This window comes from Anopheles merus, chromosome X (assembly GCF_017562075.2).
Source record: "Anopheles merus strain MAF chromosome X, AmerM5.1, whole genome shotgun sequence".
Classification (NCBI taxonomy): domain Eukaryota; kingdom Metazoa; phylum Arthropoda; class Insecta; order Diptera; family Culicidae; genus Anopheles; species Anopheles merus.
This window is the reverse complement of record NC_054081.1, coordinates 258,314-277,977: the sequence shown is the minus strand read 5'-3', so window position 1 is coordinate 277,977 and position 19,664 is coordinate 258,314. Positions and strand designations below refer to the sequence as shown.

General features: G+C 48.9%; 1 protein-coding gene across 2 annotated transcripts; it reads right to left on the bottom strand.

Moving 5' to 3' along the window:
- Positions 1-189: 189 nt before the first annotated feature.
- On the bottom strand, positions 190-19,658 carry LOC121589648 (phosphatidylinositol 4,5-bisphosphate 3-kinase catalytic subunit beta isoform). Of its 2 annotated transcripts, XM_041908728.1 has the most exons (6): positions 18,241-19,658; positions 18,115-18,170; positions 14,040-15,306; positions 2,148-5,006; positions 1,947-2,066; positions 190-1,884 (listed from the first exon to the last, which is right to left on the bottom strand). In XM_041908728.1, exons 3-6 carry the CDS (start codon positions 14,325-14,327, stop codon positions 1,756-1,758), a joined length of 3,396 nt encoding a protein of 1,131 aa, XP_041764662.1. In that variant the 5' UTR covers positions 14,328-15,306; positions 18,115-18,170; positions 18,241-19,658; the 3' UTR covers positions 190-1,755. The 2 variants fall into 2 exon arrangements, with proteins under 2 accessions (XP_041764662.1, XP_041764670.1); XM_041908736.1 differs by lacking the exon at positions 18,115-18,170.
- Positions 19,659-19,664: the final 6 nt, after the last annotated feature.

The following is a 19,664-nucleotide window of genomic DNA, read 5'->3' as shown; positions in this document are numbered from 1 at the left end:
TCCTCTCTCTCTCTCTCCCTTTCTTTTCTGTACTACTGATATACATTACGTATGGTTGTGCTTGTAGAATGGATTGTGATGCTATATAAATAGGTGGAGTGTAAGCGCTCCAGTACATTTTTCCTGCACTAATTACACACGCCCGTGTTAGAGCGTTCGCATTTTTGAAAAAAAAAATCATGTTTTGTGTTTGCTTAACGTCGGGGGAGGAAAGGGGTGGGGGTCTAGTCTGCTGCATAAAACGGAGTGTTGTGAGTGTGTTTTATGACATACATAATGCTGTTTACCAGGGTGGGGGCTCTTGAGCTAAAACTTTAAGAAAAAACAAACATACACACAAAAATATGCTTACTGCTTTAGTGTAAAGCTCAGACAGCTGCACTATTGCACGAACAGTTTGAATGAATTCACATTAATCTTCTAAAACACGTAAACTAAAAAACAAAAAAAAACACGCATACACTCACACAAACGGGACACAAGGTTTTGTGATCGACACAACTACTCTGAAGACGTGTGCCACGACTGGGTGCACTTGTTTCCTGCTACCTTCGATCCTCGATTACTGTCGCATAAGGGACACACTTCAAGGGGCTTTTTTCAATACAGAGATAGAGTGAACTTGAACGAAGGAATTTTATATAAATCAGCTAGAACACACAGATAAGCTATGGGCATCAAACGATGAGCAATAGAATCGCTCTAATGACTTTGGAATATGTACAGACAAATAACGCGTCTCGAGAAGGTCAATGAATAGCCTTCGGTCGGAAAATTTCATTGCGTATGTCGTTTGATGCTACCTACTTTCAGCATCTGTTCAGCCGCAGCAGTAATGTCAACGAAAATGATGCAAAATTGCTTCCCACTTGTACGCCCTATCTCTATTTACAGCCTTTGCGCGTGCCCCTCTCCGGTAGATGAAGTTGTCACAAGAAACGTAAGCGGGTTGGAAAATAGCAATAGCACAGGTGCATCATGTTTTGCATTGTATTAGCAATGGAAGCCTATTCAGCTGTTTCTCTCAATTGCATTTCGAGTAATATTTCAAGCGTGGAAGTTCCTGGTCATTCGTTCGCATCTTGTGGTTTCTTAATACTGTCCCCATCCCCCGTACGTTTGCGTATAAGCAGCGTGCGTGAACATGTTCAGTTATAGTTGTACTGAGAAGTGGTTACAAAAACAATAAATGAAAAATATACGTAACTTAGTACAGTAATAGTAACCCAATCGGTTGTTGACCGATTCCAGCTTGCACACGCTCCCTTCCTCAGCATATTCTTTCTAACAACACACATTACCGTGCCTAATTTTTTTTTCAAATGTTACCTAATGTATATAGCTATAGCATGTATAGCATGTGTGTCACATACACGAAGCCTTCTTTGCCTTTTCTGTGAATTAACTCGCTCAAGTTTGCCGTCCTTTCTTGCATTAGTGTCACACTCCCTTTACGATGTCATTGTTGCTGCCAGTGCACGTGCCCAGGCAATTTATAACAGCGCGCCAATGCCAATGCCATGCAGATACGAACGTGCCAAAAAAAATAATAATAAAATCAACGAACACGTATCACACCACGTCGGAAACGCAAGGTCTTGGAACCTCTCCAACAAAACACAAATACCATCAGCACTCCCTACTCCTCCCTTGTCTGCTGCATCACTTTCCGCCGCAATTCTGCCCACTTTCGCACCTCGCTGCTCACTGCCAAAGCTACATCGTCTGATGGTTCCGCCCGAGATGATACTGGTGTCACTGTCGATTGTTTTTGGAGAAGTTGTGCGATGCCCAGTTGAGCGACGTTTTCCACGAGTTGGCAAGCGCTTCACTGAACTTGAGCTTGAAGTGGGTGCGCGCCTCTTCTTCCGTTTTGTCCAGCACCTAAAACAACACAAGGTGGGCGATAAGAAGAAGGGACACTCGCGTGGGCGCGCAATACGTACCAGTGTTTCCCGCAGATAGTTCAAATCCTTTTCGGACGACAGCTCCGGGAGGCCAGTTGAGATCATCATCGAGAACAGCGACAGTATCAGACAGCCGTGCTGACGTAGAATAAGGAACGCCTGGCGAAAGCAAAGAAGCAACAAAAGCCAAAACAATCAATAAAGGGAAGCGCTTAAAACGCCATACCTTCCCGCACGCACCTCTTCGCAAAGCGTCTGGAAGCGACAGAACTCCTGCGCCTCCCGATCCGTCCGGCCGTTGTTGATCACGTACACGAAATCGTGCGTCAGCACGAACGGCACGCGCTCCCGCCGGAAGCCAAACTTCTCCTTGAAGTGGCCCAGTATGTGCCCGAAGTCGATGTGAAACAGCTGGCCCGTCTTCTTCACCATAATGTTGTCGGAGTGGCGGTCCGCCACCCCCAGCACGTACGTCGCCACGCAGTAGCCGGCGCAGCTGAGCGTAAACTCCTGGATCGCCTTCGCCAGCAGGTCCTCGGTGCCGTTGTGCTCGCGCAGCCACGCCAGCAGCGAACCCTTCTTGAACGGCGAGGTGGCCGAAAACATGCCTCGCTCCTTCTGGATGTTCGCGATCGTTTCCGCGTTCAGCACCACCTCGATCAGGCCGAGCTTGTGGTCGGTGCTGATGCAGCTATACGGGTTCATCCGGAAGTCGTACCCGTGGCTCTTCCAGATCCGGTCCATGATGCGCAGCATCTGCAGCGTCAGCATATCCTGCCGCAGGTCGTCCCCGTTCTTGAAGATCATGTGTATGTCGTCGCCGTTCGCGTCGCTGTTCTCGTACACGATCCAGAGCGGGCGCATCTTTGAGTCCATCACCTTGCACCGGTCGGTCCGGACCGCCTTGCACCGGTAGCTCGGGTTGAGCGGGCTGATCAGGTCACTGGTCACGTGGCCCTCCTTGGCGAGCTGCTCGATCAGCAGCGTGCGGCCCTTCTCCTTGCTGCCCTTCTTCACGTTGTCTGAGCAGGTTTGCAGGTAGCGCAGGCACTGCATCTGCTTCAGCAGCACCGCCACATGCTCCGGACTGCCGAGCAGGTACGCCTCCAGTATCAGCCCGAACCGGACCTGCACCGACGGTACCGAAATCTCGGACCGCAGATGCCAGAACAGATAGTGGCCGATGTGCTGGTTGTGCAGGGCGCGCTGCAGCAGAAAATACACCAGATCGCAGTTCAGGTACGACTCGTGCTTGAGCGCCTGCACCAGCTGGAGCAGGTACAGCAGCAGCTCGTCGTCCTCGATCGTGCGCAGACAGTCCACGGCGTACCGGCGCACGTACTTGTCCGCGTACGCGTAATCGAGCAGCTCGAGGGCCCGCTCGACCAGCAGCTTGGGCCACTCCTGCAGCAGCGACACGATCTCGGACACCTCGTCCCGGTTGTTCCACTCGACGCAGTAGAGCAGGCAGGGCAGCCCCTGAGGCATCTGCTTCATGCACTCGCGCCGCTTCGCCCAGATTGCGTTACGGTCCTGCTCGTGGATGTCGTTCAGCCGGTCGTTGTACATGTACGCCGACATGATCGCCCGGATCGATCGCGTGTCCTCGGCACTCTCGCGATTCAGATGCTCGTTGCGATGGCTCATCTTGGCCGCGTGTGACAGCAGCTCCTCTTCGCCCGGGTAGACGATGATACGCCCCTCCGGACCGTACGTGCCGAAGCTCAGCAGCACGGACACGACCATGTTGTCCCGGTTCGGGTTCGGCTCGACCGTTCCGAGCGGATGCAGAATGTCCTCCGACTGCGCATCCTCCGCGTAGTCCCACGTGTACAGCGTCACCGAGTCCACCTTCAGCTGGTTCTTGTAATCGTACACCATCGTGTTGACCCACGCGATCGGATTGATCAGCCCGTCCTTGGTGCGGCGCGTCCGTATGCCCGTCCCCTTGGCCGTGCGCATGTTCTCGTACACCACCAGACACAACCGCGCCATGCGCGGCACGTTGCTTACGTTGATGTCGAACAGGATCGTCTCGTTCCAGGTCGCGGCGCCACTGTTCACCGTGACCGTGCGCGTGCGCTCCGTTTTGCACAGCGACTTGCCGCCGTGAAACAGACCGAGCTGCACGCCCAGCTCCTTGTCCGACTCGACATTCAGCCCGCGTATCTCGTGCACCGTGCACTGCAGCTTCGCGTCGATCTCCCAGCTGGTGATGTACTTCACCTTTCGCAGCGTGTGCGACTGCTGCGACTGGGTGCTGTAGGTACTGCCCGCGCCACCGCCGTACCCGCTGCTGCTGCTGACGCTGCCGCCGTACAGCGAGCTCGGCTTGGCCGACGCCGACCACTGCGTAAAGTCTTCGCGCGCGTCGTAGATGTCGTTCTTAAACACCTCCACCGTGCGAACGAGCCGCGGCACAAACGTGGGCGTCTCGTCCCGCGACAGACAGTCCTGCACGTACTGGAAGCTGATCATCGGGTGCGCCCCATAGATGTACTCTTCCCGCCCGCACACCTTCAATATGTACTCCGTACTACTGTTCTCATTGCGCGCCTTCGACGGGTTCTGCTTCTTGAGGATGCGTTTCAGCACCTCGTCCGGGGTCGCCCGGCACGGTACCTTCACCGTCAGCTGCATGTCGGTGCTGATCGCCACCACGCAAAAGTCGCCGTTCGTCAGCCGCCGGCTGATCGGCTCGGGAACGTGAGCACCGCTGACCAGCTTGGCCGGGTACTGGTAGGCTATCCGCTCCATACGCGTCATTACCGCCCGCCGGCTGCCGATATCCTCGCTCAGCATGCTCATCTTGGCGCGGAAGTCGTTCACCTCCGGGTTGACCAGCGTCTTCACCGGCAGCTTGCTGTCCAGCAGGCTGCTAATGTTCTCCATCAGCTTCGTGTTCTCCGACACGTTGCTCTTCTCGACGAAGCGCAGGATGCCGAGGGTGGGCTGCACGTCCATCAGCCGGGTTTCGGCCTCATTTTCGTACGTCGTGTTGCTGTTCGTCCGGCCCGCCGCCAGGGTGCCGAAGCAGTACTTGTTCTTATCGCCCAGATGGCAGTACAGTGGGTACCGTTCTGCCTCCTCCCAAACGTCCTGCAAATATTACGGGGGGGAATTAGAATAAAAAGTTTGTTTTCACAATTGGATCGTCTAGCAGCAACGCTATGTAGTAAATGTTTGCAATCATCATAGTTTCAAGTTCTGCATCTTTTTTTTATCATGTCCTGAAAATGCTCTAAATTCTTGAAAAAATACACAAAAACACCAGCATTAAACATTATCGTTTTGGCTTCCGTCCCAACCTTGTGAACGTTTTTGAAAACCGCCGCCCAGATTGGGTCTAACGATTTGACGTCTACTGCGATTTCGACGGCCTGTCTGTATAAATATCTCGTACAACGAGTGAGTCCCTGCAAGGGATTAAATTTGTTACGCGAGGTCCCCTTTTATTTCCGTGTAATTTCTTTTTTGTTAGAAATCATTGAAATACGGTATCGTTCGCTTCAATTCTGACGTAAAGTTAGATGAAGAAAAACCAACAATTTCGAAGTCGAACAAAAGAGCCAATAAATTGTGGTGAGTCACTCGTCACCCATAAATAGCAATGCAACAGTCTGGAATTGTAAACATCATGCGTTGTTCGCTATATTTTTAGCATATATACATCGCGCTGAGGTGCTTCCAACATGAGGATGCATACTTCAGTCCCAGCGTCATAAACTCCACCCATAATGCATTCCCTATGCCTTGTTTATTTCCACATGTCTAAAGTATGCTATGTTATGAGTGTATTGTATTGGCTTATTGTATGTTTACATATTCTGCATGTTTTCATACTATCAAAACACCAAAACCAACAAATAAGATCGAAAAGTTTTGATCAAACCTGCATCTATCAGTAAATTGCGGACAGTTGCGAATAAAAGCTTAGAAAAAAATCGCCCAAGTCGTAGACAGCAACCAGATGCATAACAAGCTCGTCTTTATGTGCCTCTATGGCGTCATCCATCAATAAAGTTACGTAAAAATAGCTATTTTCGACACCTTCCTCACCTAGTGTAGCAAATGGTAACTTAGGAAGAAACGTAACGTAACCCCAGGATATTAACTGCTGATTGATAAAAACCCCTCCCTCCAAACCCCTTCAAACAAGTCACCACACTCCATCTTTCCTCTGGTATGATAAGAGCATGTGATAAGCGCCCAATAAGAGAGAGGAGCATTAGATCTTCTCACACTAGCGAGAGCGAGACAGAGTGAGGATCGATAGAGCTACCTCCTGATTTTCATGATCTCCTGGTACGATGCCTGGTATTTTGGTCCGCGCTAGCAGCGTTTCGATTGGTCGCAGCATCCCGCAAATGTAGCGGAAGGAGAGAGAGAAAGGATATTCACTCTCCTCGTCATCTTTCCTCTCATATGATAAGAGCATGTGATAAGCGCCTAATAAGAGAGAGGAGCATTAGATCTACTCACACTAGCGAGAGCGAGACAGAGTGAGGATCGATAGAGCTACCTCCTGATTTTCATGATCTCCTGGTACGATGCCTGGTATTTTGGTCCGCGCTAGCAGCGTTTCGATTGGTCGCAGCATCCCGCAAATGTAGCGGAAGGAGAGAGAGAAAGGATATTCACTCTCCTCGTCATCTTTCCTCTCATATGATAAGAGCATGTGATAAGCGCCTAATAAGAGAGAGGAGCATTAGATCTACTCACACTAGCGAGAGCGAGACAGAGTGAGGATCGATAGAGCTACCTCCTGATTTTCATGATCTCCTGGTACGATGCCTGGTATTTTGGTCCGCGCTAGCAGCGTTTCGATTGGTCGCAGCATCCCGCAAATGTAGCGGAAGGAGAGAGAGAAAGGATATTCACTCTCCTTGTCATCTTTCCTCTCGTATGATAAGAGCATGTGATAAGCGCCCAATTAGTGAGAGGAGCATTAGATCTACTCACACTAGCGAGAGCGAGACAGAGTGAGGATCGATAGAGCTACCTCCTGATTTTCATGATCTCCTGGTACGATGCCTGGTATTTTGGTCCGCGCTAGCAGCGTTTCGATTGGTCGCAGCATCCCGCAAATGTAGCGGAAGGAGAGAGAGAAAGGATATTCACTCTCCTTGTCATCTTTCCTCTCATATGATAAGAGCATGTGATAAGCGCCTAATAAGAGAGAGGAGCATTAGATCTACTCACACTAGCGAGAGCGAGACAGAGTGAGGATCGATAGAGCTACCTCCTGATTTTCATGATCTCCTGGTACGATGCCTGGTATTTTGGTCCGCGCTAGCAGCGTTTCGATTGGTCGTAGCATCCCGCAAATGTAGCGGAAGGAGAGAGAGAAAGAATATTCACTCTCCTTGTCATCTTTCCTCTCATATGATAAGAGCATGTGCTAAGCGCCCAATTAGTGAGAGGAGCATTAGATCTACTCACACTAGCGAGAGCGAGACAGAGTGAGGATCGATAGAGCTACCTCCTGATTTTCATGATCTCCTGGTACGATGCCTGGTATTTTGGTCCGCGCTAGCAGCGTTTCGATTGGTCGCAGCATCCCGCAAAGGTAGCGGAAGGAGAGAGAGAAAGGATATTCACTCTTCTCGTCATCTTTTCTCTCGTATGATAAGAGCATGTGATAAGCGCCCAATTAGAGAGAGGAGCATTAGATCTTCTCACACTAGCGAGAGCGAGACAGAGTGAGGATCGATAGAGCTACCTCCTGATTTTCATGATCTCCTGGTACGATGCCTGGTATTTTTGTCCGCGCTAGCAGCGTTTCGATTGGTCGCAGCATCCCGCAAATGTAGCGGAAGGAGAGAGAGAAAGGATATTCACTCTCCTCGTCATCTTTCCTCTCATATGATAAGAGCATGTGATAAGCGCCCAATAAGAGAGAGGATCATTAGATCTTCTCACATTAGCGAGAGCGAGACAGAGTGAGGATCGATAGAGCTACCTCCTGATTTTCATGATCTCCTGGTACGATGCCTGGTATTTTGGTCCGCGCTAGCAGCGTTTCGATTGGTCGCAGCATCCCGCAAAGGTAGCGGAAGGAGAGAGAGAAAGGATATTCACTCTTCTCGTCATCTTTTCTCTCGTATGATAAGAGCATGTGATAAGCGCCCAATTAGAGAGAGGAGCATTAGATCTTCTCACACTAGCGAGAGCGAGACAGAGTGAGGATCGATAGAGCTACCTCCTGATTTTCATGATCTCCTGGTACGATGCCTGGTATTTTGGTCCGCGCTAGCAGCGTTTCGATTGGTCGCAGCATCCCGCAAATGTAGCGGAAGGAGAAAGAGAAAGAATATTCACTCTCCTTGTCATCTTTCCTCTCATATGATAAGAGCATGTGATAAGCGCCTAATAAGAGAGAGGAGCATTAGATCTACTCACACTAGCGAGAGCGAGACAGAGTGAGGATCGATAGAGCTACCTCCTGATTTTCATGATCTCCTGGTACGATGCCTGGTATTTTGGTCCGCGCTAGCAGCGTTTCGATTGGTCGCAGCATCCCGCAAAGGTAGCGGAAGGAGAGAGAGAAAGGATATTCACTCTTCTCGTCATCTTTTCTCTCGTATGATAAGAGCATGTGATAAGCGCCCAATTAGAGAGAGGAGCATTAGATCTTCTCACACTAGCGAGAGCGAGACAGAGTGAGGATCGATAGAGCTACCTCCTGATTTTCATGATCTCCTGTTACAATGCCTGGTATTTTGGTCCGCGCTGGTAGCGTTTCGATTGGTCGCAGCATCTCGCAGAGGTAGCGGAAGGAGAGAGAGAAAGGATATTCACTCTCCTTGTCATCTTTCCTCTCATATGATAAGAGCATGTGATAAGCGCCCAATTAGTGAGAGGAGCATTAGATCTACTCACACTAGCGAGAGCGAGACAGAGTGAGGATCGATAGAGCTACCTCCTGATTTTCATGATCTCCTGGTACGATGCCTGGTATTTTGGTCCGCGCTAGCAGCGTTTCGATTGGTCGCAGCATCCCGCAAATGTAGCGGAAGGAGAGAGAGAAAGGATATTCACTCTCCTTGTCATCTTTCCTCTCGTATGATAAGAGCATGTGATAAGCGCCCAATTAGTGAGAGGAGCATTAGATCTACTCACACTAGCGAGAGCGAGACAGAGTGAGGATCGATAGAGCTACCTCCTGATTTTCATGATCTCCTGGTACGATGCCTGGTATTTTGGTCCGCGCTAGCAGCGTTTCGATTGGTCGCAGCATCCCGCAAATGTAGCGGAAGGAGAGAGAGAAAGGATATTCACTCTCCTTGTCATCTTTCCTCTCATATGATAAGAGCATGTGATAAGCGCCTAATAAGAGAGAGGAGCATTAGATCTACTCACACTAGCGAGAGCGAGACAGAGTGAGGATCGATAGAGCTACCTCCTGATTTTCATGATCTCCTGGTACGATGCCTGGTATTTTGGTCCGCGCTAGCAGCGTTTCGATTGGTCGCAGCATCCCGCAAATGTAGCGGAAGGAGAGAGAGAAAGGATATTCACTCTCCTCGTCATCTTTCCTCTCGTATGATAAGAGCATGTGATAAGCGCCCAATAAGAGAGAGGATCATTAGATCTTCTCACATTAGCGAGAGCGAGACAGTGTGAGGATCGATAGAGCTACCTCCTGATTTTCATGATCTCCTGGTACGATGCCTGGTATTTTGGTCCGCGCTAGCAGCGTTTCGATTGGTCGCAGCATCCCGCAAATGTAGCGGAAGGAGAGAGAGAAAGGATATTCACTCTCCTCGTCATCTTTCCTCTCGTATGATAAGAGCATGTGATAAGCGCCCAATTAGTGAGAGGAGCATTAGATCTACTCACACTAGCGAGAGCGAGACAGAGTGAGGATCGATAGAGCTACCTCCTGATTTTCATGATCTCCTGGTACGATGCCTGGTATTTTGGTCCGCGCTAGCAGCGTTTCGATTGGTCGTAGCATCCCGCAAATGTAGCGGAAGGAGAGAGAGAAAGAATATTCACTCTCCTTGTCATCTTTCCTCTCATATGATAAGAGCATGTGATAAGCGCCTAATAAGAGAGAGGAGCATTAGATCTACTCACACTAGCGAGAGCGAGACAGAGTGAGGATCGATAGAGCTACCTCCTGATTTTCATGATCTCCTGGTACGATGCCTGGTATTTTGGTCCGCGCTAGCAGCGTTTCGATTGGTCGCAGCATCCCGCAAAGGTAGCGGAAGGAGAGAGAGAAAGGATATTCACTCTTCTCGTCATCTTTTCTCTCGTATGATAAGAGCATGTGATAAGCGCCCAATTAGAGAGAGGAGCATTAGATCTTCTCACACTAGCGAGAGCGAGACAGAGTGAGGATCGATAGAGCTACCTCCTGATTTTCATGATCTCCTGGTACGATGCCTGGTATTTTTGTCCGCGCTAGCAGCGTTTCGATTGGTCGCAGCATCCCGCAAATGTAGCGGAAGGAGAGAGAGAAAGGATATTCACTCTCCTCGTCATCTTTCCTCTCGTATGATAAGAGCAAGTGATAAGCGCCCAATTAGTGAGAGGAGCATTAGATCTACTCACACTAGCGAGAGCGAGACAGAGTGAGGATCGATAGAGCTACCTCCTGATTTTCATGATCTCCTGGTACGATGCCTGGTATTTTGGTCCGCGCTAGCAGCGTTTCGATTGGTCGCAGCATCCCGCAAATGTAGCGGAAGGAGAGAGAGAAAGAATATTCACTCTCCTTGTCATCTTTCCTCTCATATGATAAGAGCATGTGATAAGCGCCTAATAAGAGAGAGGAGCATTAGATCTACTCACACTAGCGAGAGCGAGACAGAGTGAGGATCGATAGAGCTACCTCCTGATTTTCATGATCTCCTGGTACGATGCCTGGTATTTTTGTCCGCGCTAGCAGCGTTGCGATTGGTCGCAGCATCCCGCAAATGTAGCGGAAGGAGAGAGAGAAAGGATATTCACTCTCCTCGTCATCTTTCCTCTCATATGATAAGAGCATGTGATAAGCGCCCAATAAGAGAGAGGATCATTAGATCTTCTCACATTAGCGAGAGCGAGACAGAGTGAGGATCGATAGAGCTACCTCCTGATTTTCATGATCTCCTGGTACGATGCCTGGTATTTGGTCCGCGCTAGCAGCGTTTCGATTGGTCGCAGCATCCCGCAAATGTAGCGGAAGGAGAGAGAGAAAGGATATTCACTCTCCTCGTCATCTTTCCTCTCGTATGATAAGAGCATGTGATAAGCGCCCAATTAGTGAGAGGAGCATTAGATCTACTCACACTAGCGAGAGCGAGACAGAGTGAGGATCGATAGAGCTACCTCCTGATTTTCATGATCTCCTGGTACGATGCCTGGTATTTTGGTCCGCGCTAGCAGCGTTGCGATTGGTCGTAGCATCCCGCAAATGTAGCGGAAGGAGAGAGAGAAAGGATATTCACTCTCCTTGTCATCTTTCCTCTCATATGATAAGAGCATGTGATAAGCGCCTAATAAGAGAGAGGAGCATTAGATCTACTCACACTAGCGAGAGCGAGACAGAGTGAGGATCGATAGAGCTACCTCCTGATTTTCATGATCTCCTGGTACGATGCCTGGTATTTTGATCCGCGCTAGCAGCGTTGCGATTGGTCGTAGCATCCCGCAAATGTAGCGGAAGGAGAGAGAGAAAGGATATTCACTCTCCTCGTCATCTTTCCTCTCATATGATAAGAGCATGTGATAAGCGCCCAATAAGAGAGAGGATCATTAGATCTTCTCACATTAGCGAGAGCGAGACAGAGTGAGGATCGATAGAGCTACCTCCTGATTTTCATGATCTCCTGGTACGATGCCTGGTATTTTGGTCCGCGCTAGCAGCGTTTCGATTGGTCGTAGCATCCCGCAAATGTAGCGGAAGGAGAGAGAGAAAGGATATTCACTCTCCTCGTCATCTTTCCTCTCGTATGATAAGAGCATGTGATAAGCGCCCAATTAGTGAGAGGAGCATTAGATCTTCTCACTCCGATCGATAGAGCTACCTCCTGATTTTCATGATCTCCTGGTACGATGCCTGGTATTTTGGTCCGCGCTAGCAGCGTTTCGATTGGTCGTAGCATCCCGCAAATGTAGCGGAAGGAGAGAGAGAAAGGATATTCACTCTCCTCGTCATCTTTCCTCTCATATGATAAGAGCATGTGATAAGCGCCCAATAAGAGAGAGGATCATTAGATCTTCTCACATTAGCGAGAGCGAGACAGAGTGAGGATCGATAGAGCTACCTCCTGATTTTCATGATCTCCTGGTACGATGCCTGGTATTTTGGTCCGCGCTAGCAGCGTTTCGATTGGTCGCAGCATCCCGCAAATGTAGCGGAAGGAGAGAGAGAAAGGATATTCACTCTCCTCGTCATCTTTCCTCTCGTATGATAAGAGCATGTGATAAGCGCCCAATAAGAGAGAGGAGCATTAGATCTTCTCACATTAGCGAGAGCGAGACAGAGTGAGGATCGATAGAGCTACCTCCTGATTTTCATGATCTCCTGGTACGATGCCTGGTATTTTGGTCCGCGCTAGCAGCGTTTCGATTGGTCGCAGCATCCCGCAAATGTAGCGGAAGGAGAGAGAGAAAGGATATTCACTCTCCTCGTCATCTTTCCTCTCGTATGATAAGAGCATGTGATAAGCGCCCAATAAGAGAGAGGAGCATTAGATCTTCTCACATTAGCGAGAGCGAGACAGAGTGAGGATCGATAGAGCTACCTCCTGATTTTCATGATCTCCTGGTACGATGCCTGGTATTTTGGTCCGCGCTAGCAGCGTTTCGATTGGTCGCAGCATCCCGCAAATGTAGCGGAAGGAGAGAGAGAAAGGATATTCACTCTCCTCGTCATCTTTCCTCTCGTATGATAAGAGCATGTGATAAGCGCCCAATAAGAGAGAGGAGCATTAGATCTACTCACACTAGCGAGAGCGAGACAGGGTGAGGATCGATAGAGCTACCTCCTGATTTTCATGATCTCCTGTTACGATGCCTGGTATTTTGGACCGCGCTGGTAGCGTCTCGATTGGTCGCAGCATCCCGCAGAGGTAGCGGAAGGAGAGAGAGAAAGGATATTCACTCTCCTCGTCATCTTTCCTCTCGTATGATAAGCGTATGTGATAAGCGCCCAATAAGTGAGAGGAGCATTAGATCTTCTCACACTAGCGAGAGCGAGACAGAGTGAGGATCGATAGAGCTACCTCCTGATTTTCATGATCTCCTGGTACGATGCCTGGTATTTTGTCCGCGCTAGCAGCGTTTCGATTGGTCGCAGCATCCCGCAAATGTAGCGGAAGGAGAGAGAGAAAAGATATTCACTCTCCTCGCATCTTTCCTCTCGTATGATAAGAGCATGTGATAAGCGCCAAATAAGAGAGAGGAGCATTAGATCTTCTCACATTAGCGAGAGCGAGACAGAGTGAGGATCGATAGAGCTACCTCCTGATTTTCATGATCTCCTGGTACGATGCCTGGTATTTTGATCCGCGCTAGCAGCGTTTCGATTGGTCGCAGCATCCCGCAAATGTAGCGGAAGGAGAGAGAGAAAGGATATTCACTCTCCTCGCATCTTTCCTCTCGTATGATAAGAGCATGTGATAAGCGCCCAATTAGTTAGAGGAGCATTAGATCTTCTCACACTAGCGAGAGCGAGACAGAGTGAGGATCGATAGAGCTACCTCCTGATTTTCATGATCTCCTGGTACGATGCCTGGTATTTTGGTCCGCGCTGGCAGCGTTTCGATTGGTCGCAGCATCTCGCAAATGTAGCGGAAGGAGAGAGAGAAAGGATATTTCAGAAAAAGAGAGAGAGAGTATCCTCGTTTGAACTGGCCCCTTAGCAATAACGGACTATTTGATTGCGTGGTAAATAATTAGTAGCGATATCCGTTTTAGGGCAGCATAACCGCGAAGGTTATTAAATAAATAAGGAGAATCAACGATTAAATACTATCCATTTGTTATTCGAATAAAAAAAAAAATAAACATTTTATTTTGCGTTAAGTAACAGATGTTAATCTCCCCCTCTACCCCATGTAACAAATCGTAAATAAATAATGCTAACAACATCCTTGAAACTATAATAAGATTTGAGGTATTACTTTGGGCACTTACCGACTTCAGTTCATCCAGTGTAATATGGATCGGTATGTACATCGTGATCATCACGCCGTTCGGCATCAGGAAGATCAGTTCGGTTGACTCGTCCGGATTCTTCCAGAATCCGTAATCAAACCGTGGCCGCTGCTGTTGCTGTTGCTGCTGCTGGTGGGCCTGCTGCTGTTGTTGCTGCTGCTGCTGCAGATAAATCCGGTGTGGAACGGACCAGCTAGAATCGGTTCCCCCCGGCATCGTGGTAGTGTTACGCTTCATGGTAGTCGTCGCGTTTCGCATCCGTTGCATTAGCCGCACCCCCTTCTTCCGGTCTCTAGCAATCCGCCTCCTCTAGACGCTTTTTGAGCTCTTGGGGTGGCACTTGCTCGAGAGTGCCTCTCACAAGAACAATTTTATTTCCTGTCGCGCAAAAGGGCTCGCCGATGCGCATGTATTTGAGCTACGCACAAAGTGGAGGATAAATTCTTCAAGACAAGCGTAACTCGAGCACACCACAGTAAAGAGGGAACAACAAACCACAGCCGCGCCCCACCTCTTGTGTGCCTGTATGTTGTGGAGTGTTGGTTTCCTGCCACCGTCAGCCTTACTGCGGTGCCATGGAATGATCCCGTTTATGAGGGGGTGAAGCGCGTGTAGATGGAGTAAGAGACGCAAGAGGTTCGCTCGGTGTTTCTTTTGATAGCAAGTCGTCTCGCCTAGTCTAAGCAACTGGTCGCGCTTGAGGCAACAATTATTTGTTTTAAGCGTATAACACTGTTAACGTTACTTTACGTATGCACACGGTCCAAAATATCTAACTGTATCGTTTTACTGTTCATTTGCAGAGATGAAGTTCGCGGGTTGCGCTTATCGTCTTTTATACACAACTTTTTTAAATCATCACTAAATACTTGAGACAGTACAACTCATATTTTGCACGTATGGTAAATCACACACCTAGCCCCTTTTTAGACTTTAGCGCTCACAAACACACACACACACACACACATACACAATATTGCACTTCAACCAGGATTCATTCCTATAGCTCAAATTTGTTACTTCCTCCTTTACAATAATTTCTCGCCGGAAATCGGTCTACCAAGCGGCTTCGATCGCGGAACGGTGAATGGCGAATGATGTTTCGCTTACTGCTCAGAGGGATCTTGCCCACTAAATGCGACGAGGGGACTCGTTTTGGCGCACTCCTTCCTTCAGCAATGCGTGTAGACTGCTTCTTAGCCAGTTGCTGGGCGCCCATCTAGCGTCAGCTCACAGCATGTTAGCCCTAAAAAGGAAAAGAAACACAATACATTCAATTAAACATGCTGATGACCTCACACAGCGATCGAGATGGCGCGACGCGGGATGTGCGCATACGGTCAACTAGATACATGCGCCCTAAGACTGTAGGCAAAACGTTAGCAATATTTATACAAAAGTAGCTGGATAACCGCGAGGCGGCACAAGCATGGAGGACGCAACGGAAGACGAAATGGTCGTAAAAATGAGGCAACCGGCGTCGCGAGCTTGCCTCCATGCGCGGTTGCGTGTAAATCAAATGAGCAAACCCCGCGTTAGGATTTCCATCACATTTGTCTTGTGTGCGTTTTGCTGCGTCGAATATGCATTGTACAGATTAATCCTGTCTTGCGCGCACAGATTTGGCACATACGGCGTGTGTTCGTTGCGGATGGGCAAAGCTGCATACGGGCTCCGACTGTGTTTTTTGTTTCTAGGCAATTTGCTCTTAGCAGCATCAACTCATGAATGCACTTTTATCTATAATACCAACCCAATTCGAGCAATCTTTAAACTCTCACTGCTGACACTAACACTATACTTTTGCCAAATTGAAAATGCTCAACTCTGTGTACGCACAGCAACGCTCTTCCAAACTAACGTCTTCCCACTATGCCTACACGAATCGTCACGAACGGAGACACACTACGGGTAGTTATCCTTCCAAGCAGCCTCAACGACTGTCCGTTGCCGGCAGAATGTTTATTGCCTCAACTCCAACTCCAATGATCCTAGCCGAACAACACATCAGTAGAACAATTTCCCAGGCACACAAAAACAAAGCAATCAGTCGTGTTTTGCTACTTTCTTTGGCGGCTACGAATTACCCGCCAAGGTACGAGGAAATCGTGCTGAAAATAGGAGGTAAGCGATACACATCATCACGAAGGACGGCCCATTGAACATTAATGCACCTGGAGCTGGCCACCAACGGGCTACCGTGCGCTTTCGTATTCGTGCGCTTCCGTTGCGTTGAAGTCTTTTGGGTCAGAGCGAGACACAATTTTCGTGATAATTTTAACTATACCGTTACATCCACCGTTCCGGGTTGCTATCGAGACAACAGCGATGGAACATTATCGGGCGAGCAGACGAATCAATTTTAAATTGAAGTCTGATCTTTTGTTCCACTTCTTTTTTCGTTGTGTGTAGCATGCCTGGCGCGTGCTTCCAGCTAAAGAGCTGAAAGTCAGACTGTTGAATTTGGTCGGTCGACACACGGGAACGATACATAATCTTTCGTTTTTTGTTTGTTTCTGAACTTGAAAATACATGCTTAAAATCGTTAGTCAAATTATTAGCATACAGCCCAATAATACTGTTTTCATCTGATTCTTGTATAACACGTTCAGCCCGGTGGCAGACCCCAGGACCTGCCAATGAACTTTCCCATATGCTGGTGCCAGGCCCTGGGGCCTGCCATTGGTCTTTTGCTAGGGAAACAAAAAATATTGCGTTTGGTCTGGACACACTTGCTAGGAGACGTGATAATGACCAATGTACGTTTATGTCCAAACTTATTGTCGGTGGCATAGATTATTTGACTGGCACCAACCTACGAGATTCTGTTGAACCGTCTTGACATTGTACACTGGGTTTAATCTGCTCTTTGTGACAGTTATTTAAGTTCTAGTTTAAATTCTGTGCTAAAGCCGCTTGTTTGGCCAATCACTTAAATATAATAAACAATTAAACAATAACTGTACTCTTCTCGCAGCAGTGGGCAAGTAAAACAATACTGTTCTAAGAATGATTGCAGTTGATAAAAACCTCATCCCACATACAACAGTATTGATGAACGGAATAGAATGGAAATTATAGCGAAAAAACTCATTTTTTCTACATGCATGTTAGGATCAAAATCCACAGCTTGCGTTCTAGATGCCGGCGGAACGGAACGGAAAGATCAGCGCCGGGCTGAACGTGCTAACGTTGATTCGAAAACCGAACTAATAGTGCGTCACAATTTTTGGTTCCATTTCTTAAAACTCGCGAATCTGCCAAAGGGGTTAAAAGATAATGAAAAATGATGGCAACAAACATGCATCTAACATTGAACAAAGGTCTTCACTTTCGCAATACCATTTCGGGTCGGGCCGGAGCTACACGCCTAGCGGATTAATAATAGGCAGGGTTATTTTAATCCCTTTTTTAGTATGTTTACAGTTGACTGCTTTGTGGGCCAGAAGTGTAAACAAATAGTGCGTTGCTCTCCCAAAAAGTGCGTTGCTCAAAAAGTGCGCTAACGCGGTAACGTTATACAAACAGAAACGGTCCTAGCCGCCTTGCTCAAGATGCTCATAGGAAGCATTATAAATTCATCTAGTGCCCACGACCCCCCCCCCCCTCCCCCACTGCTAACGACACTTCCAATCGAGAGGTACGAAAGATGCATTGTTTATGTTTTCGTTGGTGATTTAACTCGTTGATGGATGATTATCGCAATACACCAATTCGGAAGCTAAGCTGCAGCCATTTAAACAAGAAGTTAACTTTCGAGGCTAAAATAAACAATATGACGGCCAGCAAGTGGGCAAATAGACAAATAGACAAAATTCGTTTTGGACCGATAATATATGCGATTTTCCTCTCATGGCCCAACGTATCTGCCGTGCTTCGTCCCGCGCCGTGCAACACAGAAAGTGCAGACAGATCCTACTATCCCCGGACTGTCCGGGTATTTGTATCAACCATTGCCTTGCTTGCCTTTTCAAAAGGATGCAATGAAACAACAAACTTATAACACTAAATCGCCCAAAGCATTCAGTGATTTTCTCGCTAACAACACACGAACCCGCATTCGGTCGCGCAGGGTGTCCAATCCATTTCCACCACAGCCGATCAGGGAGCCTAAAAGGTGTAAAAGCAAATCGATCGTAGCATTAGCAGTAATGGTTGAAGGGAGAGGGACATGCCTTACCCGCCTGATGGATGGTACCATCCTCCACTCAGTGCCTGCCGCTGCTGTCCAGTGACCGACATCTCTTCATCGGGAACCATTCGTACGGGTGCTGGAACTGCCGGAGTTGGAGGTGGTGGAGGCTGGCGGGGCGGACGCTTTCCGGCTGCAAGTGCATCATGGTGGTATGTAGTTTCGTTGCACACATCTTGACACACACATACACACGGACAAGACGGACACGTAAAACAGGGAAAGGTGCAGGTAGCGTTGATCGCGTTGCCCGTGAAAGGTTTAATAGAGCGTGGGGTTAAAGGGGGGGGGGGGGGGGGGGAGTAGGCTGGCGTTGGTTGGTAGGATGCTATTGATTGTTGACACGGGCACACACAGGCGCACACGCACAGGGTTACGCTTGATTGGAGTAACAAATTCGTGTCACAAAAACGATGCTTTCTTTCCTCCGCAACCCCTGCACCACCTTCCTTGGCAGCATCAGCTGCCCTAGCAAACGATGACAGTCCAGGGGGATGGGGAGCCCGCTAGTTGTTGCAGGATCTGCTGGTCAGTTGATTGCAGAATATCGAATACGGTCGCCCTGCACACACATACATAGCACACTTTACACACACATATATGCACACACTGTCCGCCGATCCATCGCTGGGTTCGTCAATCGCACGGATGCACTACTGGTTGTGGTAGTGGCTGCTGCTGTTGCTGCCGCTTGCTTCTTCCTGCTGTACACCGTCGGTTCGGTCCGGTAGGGAGGTAAACAAACAATGGCAACACTCGCACACAGGCCGGGGACGGCGGCGATGGTCATACGGGTGAGTACACCAGGGAACACCTCAAACAACCTGCACACACACACACACACACGCTCACTGACTCACTCACAAGAACTTTTCTGTGCCGTTGTTCCGTGCCGTTTGCCGTCCCTTGGCCACTTGGGTGTGCGTGTATGCGTGCGGCATCATCCTTTGGTTTTCCGGCACGTTGCGCCGCGTGGGGTCACTGAGCCCCCTCCTGTGGAGCCCCCTTCTGTGTGTTGGGCTTTGGCTGGACGTGGGGACAGTGTTCCGTTGTTGCTGGTGGCCTCTATGATTGGCGACGACTTGAACGTTTTCGGTGAAGACGCACTTGCGTACCGCGTTGGATGGTTGGAAAGCCGGACACGACACGGACAACGGCCACTCTTTTACCTGCAAACCTTGGCGTGCCAGACCAATAACCAATGGATCGATACACGGATGGTTGTTTTTGTTGTGTCTGGCGTGCGTGTGTACGAGCGCGCGCGCGGTCACCGGGTGGAAGGTGTGTATGTGCATGTGTGTGTATGTGCATGTGTGTGCGTATGTGTACGCGCGTTTACAGCATCGACTCGAAAAGGTCGGCCAACAAAAACACAGGGTAAAAGGGGGTAAAAGTAAGGCTCAGCCCTCTAC

Coding starts and splice junctions, on each gene's coding strand:
- LOC121589648 (XM_041908728.1), bottom strand. CDS start 14,327: ATGCAACGGATGCGAAACGCGACGACTACCATGAAGCGTAACACTACC. Junction 2,067..2,147: donor TCCAGACGCTTTGCGAAGAG/GTGCGTGCGGGA, acceptor TGCTTTCGCCAG/GCGTTCCTTATTCTACGTCA. Junction 1,885..1,946: donor ACTATCTGCGGGAAACACTG/GTACGTATTGCG, acceptor GTGTTGTTTTAG/GTGCTGGACAAAACGGAAGA.